Source organism: Rhinolophus sinicus, chromosome 15 (assembly GCF_057876585.1).
Source record: "Rhinolophus sinicus isolate RSI-liver-muscle chromosome 15, RSI-T2T, whole genome shotgun sequence".
Taxonomy (NCBI): domain Eukaryota; kingdom Metazoa; phylum Chordata; class Mammalia; order Chiroptera; family Rhinolophidae; genus Rhinolophus; species Rhinolophus sinicus.
Window position 1 is genome coordinate 103,146,703 of NC_142515.1, and position 16,454 is coordinate 103,163,156.

Consider the following 16,454-nt stretch of genomic DNA (forward strand, 5'->3'; position numbering starts at 1 on the left):
AATATTTATTGAATGTTCATGATGTGTTCAGCACTGTGCTAAGTGCTGGACTTACTTAAAACACCTAATTGCCCCAAAATTCTAGGTAAGAAAAAGTCCCATTCATAGCACAGTCCAAATTCATGTTAACCTTTCAGTTAGTCTCATGATTATTTTATTATCATTATTACTAATTTTAATTTTAGAAACCTACTGAGTTCTACAGTGTATCACTTCCAAATAATGCAGAATGCAGAATGATAAAACTGTTGAAACAGCAAGTGTAAGGTTGAAATCACTTGACAGTCTGCGAATCCTATAAATCTACTTGAAACTTCAATTGTGAAAACCCTTTTGACTCAATCTCATTTGTCAGCCTTATATAGTGAGTGTAATTTACTTAGCTAATTTCACTAGTAGATTATGTTCTTTCAAGGCACAGAAAAATAGGAATCATAAATATGCCATTGCTGCCCACTTTTTAAAAAAATTCTCATTTCATAGCATCACAGGCTTAAATAGAGGAAATATGTTTAAAAACGCAAATTAAATGTATCTATTTCCTAGACATATTTAAAAATGCTTTCATTTATTAGACATACCAAATCTACTAAATGACAGAATTTAAGTAACTGTATGTTGGTACTATGCAAACATAATAACAATAACAATACTAATACTAACAACAATAATGGCTTTATTGCTTACATTTATTTATTGCTTACTAAGTCAGGTATCATGTTGAGAGCTTTGAATGGATGACCACCTTTAATATTCCCAACAATTTTTCAAAGGTGGCCCTATTATTATTCCTATTACATAATGGAGGAAATCGAGGTTTAAGAAGTTAACTCTCTTGCTCACGTTACTCACGTTATTTTAGTGGAACTGGGATCCAAACCTGGGCAATCCTATTCTACATTTAGGCCATCTTTTTAAAAGTGCTATTAATTCAAATTCAGTAAAGAAAGAAGCAGAATCCTATTTACATGCAGAAATAATCCTTACCTGCTGGCTGTTTTACTACCATAGGAACAAAGAGGCTTAAATCATAGTGTGAAATAAAAGGATATAGCTATGTGACTTGTTTCCAAAGGTAGATTTTTGAAATCCCCCACATATACACAAAGACTGGGGTAAAAATTCTCTATGTGTACTTTTTGTAGTCTTTACAGGTTTTATCTTGACAAAAATACTAATGCAAAGTTGTGTCCTAAAATGAGGAAGCCTCGTCTTGCCCTGCTACTCCCAAAATGTAACTAAGTGCTGTAGTATTAAATATCATATAGGTCAAAATAACAATACTGATCATTTCAAAGGCAGTTTTCTTCCACAGAGGCTCAATGCCATACAAACATTACCTAATTTGTCCTCAGCATTCCAAAGAAAGTTATTAGCATCATTAAAAGGTTTAAATGAAGGGAGAAGTAGACAGAATCAGAAAAATGAGTACAAAAATCTAGGGAGGTCCATGAGAAAATGCAGGGTTTAAATTTCTTTTTTCTTTTTTAACTTGAAAATGTTCCTTTCACTTGATCAGGAACAACTCTAACCATGTAGCTTGCTCTATTTGGCTTCAACTATACTTTCACTGGAAGATCATTGTAATTCAAATCCATTCAGTGCTGCTTCACTTTTGTAATTTGTTAGTAGTGTACCCTGCACCTATCTTAATGATATAGCACATTGATAACATTTTCACTTATTTAAAACCATGTTTACTCACAGAGACTTTCACCCCCTCTCCCCAAATTCTAAAAGTAGCAATCTTCACACATTCAAATAGCCTGAACAAGTAATTACAACAGCTTAACCCCTGGCTAATTCTGAATTTTCCAAATTAAGGTCACAGAATTTTAAAATCGCATACTTAAAAAAAAAAAGGTAGATATACTTTTCAATGGTGAAGATAATACACTCAAGGTCACAATATGCCAATCAATCTTTGCTCCAACATTTAAGACGCAATCAGGCAGATTTTAACTGGATTTCGCCTGGAGTTTTCTTAAGGGAATGGTGGAAACTTTGTTACAAAAGATGGTAAAGTTGTCAGTGACAAGATAATCAGGGGATCAACAGAGGTAAAAAAGGAGGAAGGTGTCTAAGAAGAAGTGAGAATCAGTAAGTTTTGTGTGGGAATCTAAACTGACTTATGTAATTTCTTAAGACCCTCAACATAAAAGAATAAGAGAGATTCTTAAAAGAAAGAAGAAAAACAGGCAAAGAGGTGAGCTACAGCCATTTTGATGGGGGGGTTGTCTAACTACACAATGAGGTCATCCTATCTCCCGGAAGTGACACATAATCACCTGCTTTGCACTAGCTCCGCCTCTTCCCCCAGAGGTCCCGCCCCTTCACCAGCAGCCGGGAGGGTGTTAGGGGGCGTTTCTCCAGGAGGAAAGCTGTGAGTTGCGACGCTGAGGAAGGGGACCCCAAAACGTCTGGCACTGCCCCCTCCAGGGATCATTTTGGACCGCCTCACTCGGCCCAGCGGGATTCAGAAACGCCGAGGGGTCAACCTGATGGGTTTCGGGGTCAACGGAAGAGGGGAAGGGGAGCCCTGGCGGGGAGAACCCCCCGGCCCCCCGCCCAGCAGCTGAGGCACAGGAGGGCGGCCATCTTGGCCGGGAGGGTAGGGCTGGGGAGCTGCGGGCGCCGTGCGATTGGGGGGCTCGCCCGGAAGTGACGCCAAGTACCCGGAAGCGGAGGGGGTTCCCTGGCCCACTCCCCCCTCGTTCGTTTGCTCCCCCGCTTCCTCCCCGCCCCCCTTCCTCTCCATTCGTTTCCCCCCCTCCCCGTTCCCTGCCTTCTTCCCCCCCCCACCCGTCCCTCCCCCCCCAACCTCCGGAGCTGGGAAGAGAGTCAAGATGGCGGCGAAATCCGATGGCGGTGGCGTGGGGGTGGGCTTCGCCCAGCTGCACAACCTGGACGAGGCGGTGGGCAGCGGCGGCGAGGAGGACGGGGAGCCCGGGGGAGGCGGCTGCGGCGGCGGCGGCGACGGCAGCGAGCCCGGCGAGAGCAGCTCGCTGCACATTTGCCACTGCTGCAACACCTCCTCGTGCTACTGGGGCTGCCGCTCCGCCTGCCTGCGCTCCCTCTTGGGCAAGAAGCCGCGCCGCAGCGCCGCCGCCGCCGACGGGGGGGACCAGCCGCTGCAACCGCCCGGGGCCGCCGGCGCCGACCGCCAACCCCCGACGCCCTCGGCCGCGCGGCCGCCGCCGCCGCAGGTGGAGCGGCCGTGGCTCGACTGCCTGTGGATTGTGCTGGCGCTGCTGGTCTTCTTCGGGGACGTGGGCACCGACCTGTGGCTGGCCCTCGACTACTACCGCAAGGGGGACTACGGCTACTTCGGGCTGACCCTCTTCTTCGTGCTGGTGCCGTCGCTGCTGGTGCAGAGCCTGAGCTTCCGCTGGTTCGTGCAGGACTACACGGGCGGCGGGCTGGGCGCCGTGGAGGGGCTCAGCAGCCGGGGCCCCCCAATGATGGGGGCCGGCTACGGCCACGGTGCGGCCCGCGGCGGCCCGGGCGCGGTGGGCACGGCCACGCCGGGGGCGCAGCGCCTGTGCCGCCTCTCCGTGTGGATCTGGCAGTCGGTCATCCACCTGCTGCAGATGGGGCAGGTGTGGAGGTAAGAGCACTGCGGGGGTGGGGGCGGGGGCCTGACCACCGGCCCTGCGGAGGGCCCCGCGGGCGAGGCCGGAGCTCTCCCGGGCGTGCTCCGCCCTGGAGGTGACTCGCAGGTGGGCCCCTCGGACGGGCCGGGCCCAGGGTCTTGAAGGAGGGGTTTGCCGCGCACTTCCCTGGGCGTCTCAAAAAGACCATCATTTGATCTGGATCCCTGGCCACGCCTTTTGGCCCAGGGAGGCCCAAGTACCGCTGTTTGTCTTCGTCCCTGGTTCGCACTTAGCGGAGACCCTGCCTCATTCTTGCCCTCCCCTCCATCTCTGTAGACCTTTGTGTTCGGGTTGTCCCTTTCCCCTGTATCCCAAGGTAACCAGCCGCTAGCGCTTTTTATCTGCACCTCAGCTCGCCTCCTGGAGGGAGGGGGGGACCTTCCTTCTTCCAACCCGTTTGCTCTCGGTTTTGTCCCCCGGTGAGACATCTTCCCCTCTTCCCCCGTCTTCTCTCCGCAGTGGCTTGTGTGGAGCCTTGTGCAAAACCCCTCGCTGCCTCCGTGTAGCACTCCTTTATTCCACGCCCCCTCCCCCCCTTCCTGCAATCCCATCCCCTGCAAATGACTCCAAACCGCTGCCCTCCTTGAAGGAAAAATGACTTTTTTGGCTGGATTAGACGTGTCCTTTTCTTAGTGACAGGTGAAATTGTAGAGTATGTGATGGGTGTAAGCGTTTGTTTTTAACTCCGACCTCCAGAAAATCAATTAACCACCTGGACACCTAATCTGGTGGAACCTTGTTTTGGGTAGCCAGGACAGTGTGTAGGTGATTTATGTTTACAAAAGCCCCACGCTTGGCCCTGCGGCCCTTTCTTTCCCCTTTTGTACAATTTCCGTGTGTCAGGTGAATCCCTCAAACACCACTGGCAGATGTTCTTTTTGCCACTAGCTTTAAGTGGCTGAACTAAGGAAATGGTCCCATTAAAACCATGGTAAATCTGTCCCCTCCAACTTAAGTGTATTCTGGAAACAGTTGTAGGCAACAGTATTTGCAAAAGAAAATATCTTCCTGAAGATAAATTATACAGAGCTCTTCAGGTACATTGCTTCTGTGAGAAGACATTTTGCCTTGACTACTCTGACTCCACCTAGTAGGAAATTTTAGGTGCTTAGTATTTCTGTTAACTGAGATTACTCAGGTTAACTGAAATAAAGTTCATTGTCTTTTGAATTGTTTGTCCAGATCTCTATTCAGAATTAAAAAAAAAAAAAGTTTCAGAAAGCATGGGATCAAATTAAATGTAATTCTGAAAGTGAATGCAAGAACTTTGTCCTACAGAATTTACATGGAAATTATTGATAGGGAACATGTGAATGGTTCTTGATTTTCTTGGTCCTCCTAGGGATGTTTACTGGTGTTTCTAGATTGAACCAAGCAACCTTTTTTTCTGTCTGTGTTTATCTGCAGTTTTGCTTCCTGATGATAAGTTTATAAGAACAGGGGGGAATAAAATAGAAAAAAAATGATGACTAACTTTTAGTTATTATGAGCATAGCTTGGGTCAAGTAAAATTTTGAAATACGTTTTGAATTTGAAATCTAAACTAAAAACATCCCTAAATGCCCAAATTCATATTGAATCAAAGGTAGTGTGTTTGATGTTGGGGATACCTTTTTTTTTCTTGCAGTTTGGTAAGGCATAAAGGAATGAAGGAGGGAGAGGGACGAAAAGTATGGGGAAGAGAAAGATTTTGAAATACTCGTAAAATTTAACGGCATGTGTTTAATAACTACCTAGGCTTCTGCTGAACAAGCTGAAGTCACCTATGTCTGTCCATGTCTTAGACTCCCCGAAGTGTGGACAAGCAAAATCTTGGTGTCAAGTTAAAATTGCTGAGAGAATTCTAATGTAATCCATCCTAACTATTTGTTAGAAGTAAGCTTTTGGGACATAATGAAATTGGAGTTCAGAGTCACAAAATTTTTAGGGAGAATGATTTTCCCCCCATTGACCTAAATTTTAATTGTAGTTGGGCAAAGTAGAAGTCCAGTTTGGAACAAACTGAAAAGTACATTTTAAGTGTAAATTTAGCTTTTATAGTTGTGTGAAAGAGCATGGTGTCTTATTTTCCCAGATCGTCACTGAACTTTCAAGGTCTACAGTTGGAAAAAAAAAAGAAAAAAAATACATGTCCTGTGATTTTACTATGTTTAAATTATTTGTCGTTTTTAAAGATTAGAATATATGTCTAAACGTTTCATTAAGTTTTAAAGGTAGAACATTAAAAGACATGTTAATTCAGCTAACTTACTTATTCCAACATAGCTATACTTCAAAAGAAATTTTTACTGAGGAAAGAGTGTATTTTTTCATTTTCATTTTTTTTTTTTTCTAAATTAAGCTAGTGTTGCTTGAAATACTCCAGGAACAGGGTTTGTTCTTTAATACCTGTTAGGCATGTGGCTTACACAGAAATCATTCATAGGTAAAAGATTTGGAGAAAGGTTTTTATTCTTTTCTTGTTTTAATCTCTGGCAAACAGTTGTCTGTGTATAAACATACATCATCTCAGTTCTTACTGCAGATCTTTTGGGGTTACCGTTGTTCCTTTAATTATATTTGTTACTTAAATTTTGCTATTTCATGTGGTCACATGATAATAGTTAAGGTCTAGGAATCATATCACTGATTTGGGCCACATTTCTGAAAAAAGATGTTGGTGAAGTTGTGCATTGTCAAAACTGATTCCATTAAACCATGAATACCTGTCTCTTCACATGCTGTTTTTCAAAATGTAAAATTATTTGACTTTTGCTTGAAGAAAGCACAGTGCAGTGCTTATTTAAGAAAATTTAGTTTCCTTTGATAGTAAGGTGATAAACTTTTATGCATGTTGCCTTTCTTGTCAAAATGAAAAATACTGACATCTCTTGCACCAAATGACTTTACAGAATGTAGGAAAATATTTATGGCTGGGCCAGAATTGGAGCATGAAAGAGTAGTCTATAGGATGATTTTGTTTCACGAACCTCCTTTGGTAGAGCACTTGTGTGATTAAGGTCTATTTAATTAATCTCACTAATTACTTCACATGTAACTTACTGTGTAGCTAGCGTTACGTGCTCTATTTTTCAGGTGCTTTTCCCAGGGTAGCAGGTATGTGAATCACTCATGAGGAGTATGAGTCATGTGGGGCTTCAGTTTAGTACTATTGTGTTGTTAGAAAGTGAGATTATTTTCTTGGAGGGTTAGACTTTAGGAACAGTTTGATATAGTTTGCATATTACATTGTTATATGTAAGTTTTTTCCTTCAGTCTATCGGCCTTTCTTCGCTCTCGCGCTACCTTTAGAGGCTGCTTAGTGTGTTGGTGGTTCTCTGCAGTCAAGAAGCGACTGTTCTTTGACTGAAATTTCATCTAATGTAGTGATGTCATAGCCAAATCATTAATCTCCCTTTTAATTTATAGTTTTAAGAGTGTGTTTTCCCCTTCTACTTTACAAAGTGAAGGGGAATTTACTTAAAATCTTACTTGTACTTGCGATTTTTAAAATGAACGTTAGCTTTCTTTTCTCTTGAGAGATGAGATGGGGTGGAGGTTTGCCTTCAAGGGAGAAAAAAGAAAAAGGCATTTCAAGTATCATAATGGCATCATCAATCTGTGAACAGTCTAAAGCTTTGTTTTAGCTTTTTTTTTTTCCTGTCTCAAGACTGATATATTGGGACATCACATAGCTCTCTATATGATCAGCAGCAAATATTGCTGGATGGGTGAAGAGGTAAAGATGCTTTTTTAAATCACCCCCTACCCCCATCCCATGTCGGAATACTTGGTATATTATGGGCTTTGTTCTTATTGAATATTTTAGAATAGTGGTTCTTAACTCTGGCTGAGAATAGAACCAACTACAACTTAAAACAAAACAAAAACAAAGAAATGCCCGAGCATTGCTGGACCTGCTGAAGAAGAATCCCAAGATGGGACCCAACCAGTCTTATTTTTAGAGGCTCCACAGGTGGTCAGTTTGGCAGCCGGGCTTGAGGAATACTTTGAGAATTGGGTTTCACACCTGTTCCATTTGGAGAGTGTTATTAGATTTGTGTTGTTAATAAATATGATGGAACAATTGGGAATGGGATGATTTGGTAATGGAGTTTGGTTCCTGGACATCACCATAACAGAACGACTTTAGCAGAAACATGAGTGTCGAAAAGTACTTGAGGCTGTCTCAAGTGTATGTCTCAGTGCTTTTTCCTTTGAGCCCAAGTATGGATCTTATTCTGAAAGGATTCCTAAATTCAAAGCAGTCTTCAATAAATGCAGCCCACTTCTCTGCCTTTTATGTGATTCATGATTCAAATAGTACTTTTATGATTATGTTGAATGTAAAAGATGTATTCATTTTAATTTTAAAATGATTCTCTTAAGTAGGCTTGAGGTAAACAACTGGGATTACAAGAGGTGTTAGACTAAGTGATCTGTAATATCCCTCTAGATCTAAGATTTTGTGATTTTAGAAATTGACTTGTGTGGTGCTAGGGTACTAGTCACAGCCACATTAAAAGATTATATACATGTATGAGTGTGTGTGTGTGTGTAAAAAGATTATATATCTGCTTATTACTGGGTGGGAATCTCAATATTGTAAAAATATTGTTTTTTAAAATTGTACTCATAAATCTAGTGGAATTCTGGTTCAAAAGAAACTCAGTGGGATTTTTTGAGGGGAAACTTGAGAAAAATTGATCTGACAAAAATATGTGTTTGAGTAGTCAAAAAATCCTTGAATAACAAAAATATTGAAACTTGCTTTATAAAAAAGTGGATGTGCTATAAAGTGTTAGTAATTTGAACAATGAACAATGTGCTTCTGGCATAGAAATTAAGAAACTAGGTAGTGAAGCAGAAAAAAAGTGAAATAAATTGACAGGTTTGTGGGAATTTAGACAGTAAAGGTGGCGTTTTTAAATTAGTGAATGGAAAAAAGATTATTTAACAAATGATACTGAGGCAATTGACTATGCAGTTGTGGGGAGAGTTGATTTCTACCTTACATAAACAAAACTTCTGAAAGAATGAAAGATGCAAGCATAAAATATTAAACTGTAACAACACTAGAAAAAATGTAGGATAATAATTTTATGATCTTGTAATGGGCCAGACCCTTTGATACTATCAAGGAAAAATGGGACAAATTTGACAACATAAAGTCTCATCTAGTTATCCCCTGCCCCATCAGAAAGATTATAGAAATACATGATTAGCTATGAGTGTGGAAGAGTTATATTTAGACAAGGAGCTTTTTTCTAAAAAGCTGTGTGACTGTGAAGAGAGCATCTCTGAAGTTTATTTCTCATTTTTGAGTGAACAGAAACAGTAAAAACTTGATATTTATGGTGAATTTTTAAAGGAAGTTGATGAAAAAATGGCATACATTGAGTAAAATTTCAACTAGTGATGAAGGACAGTTGTTTCCAGAATGATCCAGAAACAAAACATCAAAATCTGTATTACAGAAGTCTTGCGTTCCAGAAATCTAGTAGGCACATGTCAGAAACCACCAGCAGTTCATTTCTGCCTTGACATTATTTGCTTTGATTTTGGCAACTTTATCCATAAGGTCAACTAGTTAGGCATATGTAATAAATTCTGGACTGTTGGAAAGATTCTGAGGGATGTAAAAAGAAATAAACTGTGTCTTAAATGTTGCCATTTTCACTCTGGTCTGGTTTGCTTTATAGTATGCTCTCTGCAAACAATTTTGTGGCTAAAACTTTAGTTTACTCTCCATGATGTTCTATTTTACCTTCTTTCTTCTAGTCAGAAATTCTGGATATTTTTGTTTGGCTCTGAAAGAGTTAAAAATTTTAAAAACTCACGAAAATACACTCTCATTTAAAAAGTTCAGTGACTTTTGACTGTTGCCTGAAGACAGTCCACTATTTACCACTATTGGAGATACAAAACAAAACAAAACAAAAAAAACCACAGGACATTTTATGGTATAAAGGGAATGTTGGAGTTAAGAAATCAGATTTATTGTTCTGCAAGTTACAAAAAGAATCTCATCCTTAGTTTCCTCATATTTATCAAATGAGTTAAAATGATCTGTCTTTAAGGTCCCTTCAATTTTAAAAAGTCTATTATGGTATAGGTATTAGCACCCTGAAGTTATAAAGAAGGAATTTCAGGCTCTAGTTTGAACAATTAAAATCTTTAAAATCTATAGATTCCCAGGAACTGGGAAATTAAACAAAGTCTCATTATTTTTAGTCACTTTGCCACCTATTGAGGCATTTTATATCTATCTCTAGTTAATGTTAAAATTTATAGTAGATTAGACTTTCTGAGAAACTTGTTATGCTGGTTTATGAGCTAATTTTCTGAATTTGGAGTTTCAGCTAAAATTGAAGAATTTAAATTGCTTTTTGGGTAATCTTTTGTTAAAAACTTTTTACTGTTAAACTAAAGTATTAAAGCTATATAAAGTATCTAAGCTATATAGATTTTGGACATTTTAATGAATAGTTCACCAAGATTATTTTTTGGGGGAAGAACATCAAAATCACCTACTGCAATTTACTGTTTGATAGGTATTCTTCAACTTTGAAAAGTTAGTGTTTGTGCATTTTTTTTTTAAATGATAGCTTCCATGTCAATTGTGAACTGTTTTAGGAAATAATTCTAATTGATTTTTTTTCTTAGATTAAGATATAAATGCTTTTGGTTTAAATTGAATTTTTGGGAAAGATGGGATTTACTTGGAGGAGTCAGTGAATATTGTTACAATGACACTAGTACATTTCTACATAAAATTCAACCTTAGATTTTTCTTTTCTGTATGTCTAATGTGGGTAGATCTTGGTATACTGCATTTTTTTAATGTACCTTAAACCACAACATCCTAAGGTATTTTGCATATTGCTAACAAAGTCTCTTGTATATCACTTTTATCCTAGAATATCAAACGAGTGGTTTTTAACATAACTTTTGTTTCAAATACAACATTTTCGTCTTTTTTTTTTTAATTGTGAGGAAGCTATTTCTGTTTTATCTTAGTCATCAATTTATAAAGCAGGGACTGTATGTTCATCATTCATTTCTAGGAAGAAGTATGAATATTCGGTTCACAGAAAGGTAAACACAACAGTTTTCTTCCCAGTACTCTTGGAAAGGGGGTACAGTTGATAATTATTGATAACCCTAGCAGGATGCTCTTAGAGTCCTAAAGTACGTGGAATAGAAAGGTTCTGTTTCACCGTTATGCTCCTTTTCATTCCGCATTAAATATACTGGAAACATGAAGGAAGATGGCGAAGGTGAGGAAGACACCAAATCCATGGCGTAGGAAGCCTGCCTAAAATCAAGCGGGCACGGGAGGTCCTTCCAGAGCAGACACACTCCACTTTTCTCTCTTGAGCCATGTTTCTTAGAGTGGTCACAGAACCTCTTACATTAGGATACATTTGGGGCTTGTTAAAAAGTGAATTTATGAGTCTACTATAGGAGTAAGGAGTCACAGCCCAAGGGTTTTGGGCCAGGGAATATGTATTTTTGCTCAGCCTTAATTTATTATGGAAACTTTGAAGCATACAGCGCAGTAGAAATAGTATATTGAACACCTGGATTCTGTAATTAACACAGATAGTTTTAGCTCTGTGTGTATGGTTTAACATATATCCTGAGGTTTTACCTCTTCTTACTTTACTTCAAATAACAAATAACTAGAATAATTCTGTATAGCTACATGTCATTATCCCATCTAAGAAAATTAACAGTAATCCCATAATTATTCTGTAATTCTATAAAATCATCTAATAGCTGCTTTATATTCAAATTTGCCCAGTTGGCCCCAACAGTGTCTTTTAATAGTTTTTTTCCCACCTCTAAAAAGAGATTTGATCAAAATTCATGCATTGCTTGTATATTTCTTTAACTCGGAAACAATTCTCTTAACAATATTTTCCCTCACAACATTGACTTTTGCAAAGTCTAGGCCACTGATTTTGTTGTTCCACATTTTGGATTGCCAGCTAGTTTCCTCCATGTGTTGTCTTCCCTCTGTATCCTAGGTGTACTTGAAGTTGTACCTTGGTTGTAATCAGGCTACATATTTTAGTCAAAAGCGTTGCTTCCTACTTCACGTTTGCATCATATCAGTAGGCACGTGATACCGGCTTCATCCCGCTTCTAGTGATACAGATTTAGCTCTTGGTTAAGGTTCTGACTGCCAATTTCTCTGTATAAACATCCATTTTCTTGTTTGCAATCGGTAAGTAACTTGTGAGGTAATACTTTGATAAAGTGTCAATATCTTGTTTTCTAACAACCTTTTACCTAATAGTTTTAGTGGCCATTGGGCATCCTTGCCTGAATCCATTGTGAAATTGTTGATGGGAGGTGGGACTGTATTTTAAACAGGCTCTCTAGTAATTTTCTAGTAATTCTTAACTTTCTCTCTAAAGTTTGAGAGCCATTTGCTGTACTGGGATCAAGACCTGAGATTAAAAAAAAAAAAAAAATCTGTCCTGAAGAAGTTATTATGAATAGGTGCACTCATGGATTTTCAATGGGTTGTTGGTAGACGGAGTTTAACCTTCATGTTAATTTTGGAGGAATAGAATTAAAGTTTATGCATCATGTGTTCCTGGTATATAACAGCAAAAAACTGAAGAAAGGGCAAATCAAAGTATTAGGAGAATGGAAGAGGCATATAGAAATCACTAAGGAGGAAAGGAAACTATATTGAAAATTCTGTTTTTATAAATATTGTGTCATTTACATTTTCATGTTTTTCGTGCCCATTTTACAGATGAAGAAATGGGTTTAGAGAGGTTAAGTAATCTGATAAGTCACTGGTAACTGGTGAAGGAAGGTTTTGAAGCCAGATCTTACTGATGACAAAATATGTGCAGTTTTTCTACATCGGACTTCTCTTGTAATGATCAGGAAGTTCTTCTCACTAGTTCTTTTGCTTTGCTTTGGGATTTTGCTGTTCTGGCTTATTGAAGGTGGAGGAATGATATTCTTGAACCACTGGGGCCTCTTGACGAATGAGTTCTTTGAAACTTCTGATTTCTAGTCTAATGTATTAAACTCTGCAGAGAATAAGGAAGGCTTAGGACTCTTTTAGTTGATTATAACCACTAATGTGATTCAAACTAAGTAGGACCACTAGGTCTGTATCCTCAGGAAATTATTTTAAGTACTTTACCCCAATCTCTTACTCAGAGTAGATGCACCTTCCAATACTGTGATTTCCACATTACACAAAGGAATATATAGGGTTGACAGTACCTCTTTACCACTGTTTATTCCCCCAGCTCCCACCTAAGTGCTGCATCCATATGTTGGTTCTCTGTTGACGTGTTGGAAACACAGAGCAGCAGCAGCTCTTTCCGAAGTAGGGTTATGAAGTATTTGTTTCCAAACCTTGGCTGTGTATTGGAATCACCTGGGGAGTCAGGTACTGGCTTCCATCATAAGAGGTTATGATCCATTATGTTTGGGGTGGGCCTTAGGATCTGTATACACGTAAGCACTGGGCATATCAGCTATAGAGGGGTGGAATGTACACAGGAAGCGCTGCCAATGATTTTAATGGAACACAGTATTTAAACAATTTTTGATCTGACCTTACTCTTAGCTGTAATGGATTGGCGAAAGTGTTTATTAATAAAAAATAGTAGCTATCATATACTACGGAATATGGGTTGCCATATACTATACTTAAGATTTGGAATACTGTGAAAACCTTTAACATTAAAACTATGGCATGTAACTAAATATTCCTTCAGAAGCTTCTTTGGAACTTGAAGTACTTCAAGGTCGTTATTAACGCCAGTTATCACTGTTGGTGTTCCAAAAGTGCCAGATTAGAGGTATTTTATTGTGTTGGGGAAATTGATATTCAATCCAGAGTGAATTTCGTGTCTCAGATTTTCAGAAATGTTATATTTGTTGAAATTGGTGCCAAAGGACAGGATTCCTAAAAAGAAACTGGTGAATGAAAGGGGAGAAGTGACCTAATAGGTATTACATGGGTATCATTAGAGACAGGAATGAAGGGAGCAGAGAAGAAAAATAACTTATCTACATTTTGCCTGATAGATTCATGGGGTTGAATGTCTAGGGGTGGGGATAGAAGGGGTCATATACGTAGTGTTTTACTCTACTACTTCATACAGGTAAGATGTTATTAGTGCAGTGGATTAGCAAGGACTCCTAAAATCTGCACACACCAAAATAACGTCCCTTTGTGCTCCATCTAGGAGTATACTGTGGCAGTGGTGAGAAAACTCAAGTTCCTGGGAAGCTTGGGGGTCAGAAATCCTAGGAGAGGCAATGGCTGGCAGAGACGGAACACAGTGTGGATGGGCAAGCACGGTGTAGAGCAGGTTGGATCCTCTGTGATTCTGGATCAAAATGAGGAAAACTCCAAATCTGTCATTTTGCTTGGTCAGAAGTAATACAGCTTTTGAGTTGAAAGAGTAGTTATAAATAGGCCTGTGTGTTTAGGATGCTGCCATTTTGCCTTCAACGCTGACTTTGAAGGATAAGATTATTCCTTACAATAAAGAATTAATATATTCAAAATTTAAGCAATCTCAAATGGTTTTGCTTAGACCTAGTGGGTGATGGTGTGCTTTTCTTTGGATTGGAAGGAAAGAGAAGACACATAAAGGATCTATTACTCCATTTGCAGATTAAACAAAAGATGTCAAAACAAAGCTGAAGTTAAAAGCAATAACATTGTAAATTTGGAAAAAGAATTAGAATGTATTGGTAGCATTTGTAGACTGTATTTGAGGTTTCTACTGTTTGATAGGTACAACATAATTTTTAGGTAGTTTTTGAGATGTAGGAGTCTAGGATTAAATGAGATGGTATTTGTCAGGCGTGTTTCAAGATTTTGAATGTGGTTCCATGAGGTTGGAGTGTGTCATTTTGCCCATTTGCTTGAAATTTGCAGTTCACCATCTCAATTTGTGGTATGCTCATATCTACCGTAATGTGATATATGCATTCCTGAAAAACCTCTCATTCTGCAAAATCATGCAGAATGACTAAAAATAACAGGGCTGTGGAAAACAGGATTAAGGTGAGAAAGACTACTTAAAACTACGTAACTTTGTAACCAGAGCACTAACAAAAACAATGACAATCCAAATGAAAATACTGCATAGCCCAGTAGTATGGGTGACATTTGCACTCAGGCTTGAGGAATCAGATAATTCCTTAATTATCATACCTAGATGATTCTAGGCCTTTTTTATCCTGGGACATATTTTACCTTCTTTGATATGTAGACTCTTGTGGGTATTAGCTTTTACTGGAGGCCAGTTTTACCAAAATTACAGCTGTGATTCACTGTGTAGCCTTACATGTGCCCATTGCGTCACTAGGTAGTGAAGAACAACGCATATTGAAGCCACTAAACCAGCTGTCACCACTTGTACTAAAGGGAAGGTACTTTGGTAAGATTCTGTTTTTCTTAAAGTCTTCGCCCCCCCCCTCCTCCCCCGCCCCCTTAAGTCTTTCATTTGTGAAAAAATCTTGCCCTTGATAACTTCAAACATTAACATGCTGAGAAGACTCACTCATGAATCAACAATCGTTCCCCATTACACTGTTGTCATTCCCAGTTTGCCAGTCCTGTGTGAAGGAGTCTGTTACAGAAGCATGCATTGTGGCATAGCTGACATAGTTTTTAATCTGTGATGGTGTCAAGATGCAGCTCTGGAAAATGTCAAGGTTCTATTGTTTGGGGAAATTCTAGTTTGGAGTTACTACAGTATTTTAAGGTTAAGTGCAATTTATTACTCTTCTCATGTTTTGCCGACCCTTATATACAATAAAGAAGTGAAGAGGGGCTATTTCAACCCACTTTTAAATTTTCTGCATCTGTAACAGCCATTGGATGGAATGTGATAATGTCTCATTGCCACATCAGCATTTGAACTACATGTGTGGAGCAGGAATGGTTTTAAATTTTGGTTCATTTGAAATGTAGGTATAGTGAGGCTTTAAATTAAAATTCATCTGAGTATATAGTAAATAGAAAAAGAGCAACAGTAGCCAGTTGTCAAGGAAAAGACTGATGGGTAGAATAAACAGACGGCTTACAGCAATATAAACAATCTGTTTTCATAGGGTTTTTTTTTCTTTCTTTTTTAAGGATGCTTGGGAGAACTTCCAAATTAAGTAGAAGTTAGTTAAATGTGAAAGGCAGCAAATATACAGCATGTATGCTAGTGACTATTACAGCTTGTTCCCTCAACTGTAATAACAAAAATTCTGTGGTTTAACACAGCAGAAATGTATTGTCTGCTGTGGGTGCCCTGGCTGATGGTGTCTTTGACATCCTGTAGGGACTCAACACCCTCAGCATTCAGCCAGAGAAAGGAAAGAGGATATGGAGAAAGCATACTTGCTTCTTAGAAGCCCTAGCTTGAAGTGACACGCATTCCTTGTGCTGCCATTCCATTGTGGAGAAGTAGCCCTGTCACCATACCCAGATCAAGGGACGCTGGGAAAGTTAGTTCTGCCCAGGCGCTGCCCAGGCAGTACCAAGAAGAGGAAGCTTGCACTTTGGTGAGCAGACACTCAGAAGGACATAATTCGGTGCTTAGACCACGTACACTTCAGATTAAGGGAGGGTGCGTGTGTGTGTGTATGTGTAAATTGTTATTGATTAAAGTGTAAAAGAGAAATTCTTTTTTAAACTTTGACGTAACATTTTAATTCAATATTTTAGCGTTTGCAAGCCGTGTCAGGCCTCTGTCTCACTGTACCCTTTAAAAATATAAAAACCATTCGTAGCCTGAGGGTCATACAAAAACAGGCCAGCCCCTGTTTTAA

General features: G+C 39.4%; 1 protein-coding gene across 1 annotated transcript in view; it reads left to right on the top strand.

The window, feature by feature from the left end:
• Window positions 1-2,615: 2,615 nt before the first annotated feature.
• The window catches only part of XKR6 (XK related 6), a 256,773-nt gene continuing 242,934 nt past the window's right edge, over window positions 2,616-16,454 (top strand). The window contains exon 1 of the mRNA XM_019733085.3: window positions 2,616-3,607. Coding sequence (XP_019588644.2) covers window positions 2,847-3,607 — 761 coding nt within the window. The 5' untranslated portion in view covers window positions 2,616-2,846. The remainder of the gene's footprint in view (window positions 3,608-16,454) is intronic.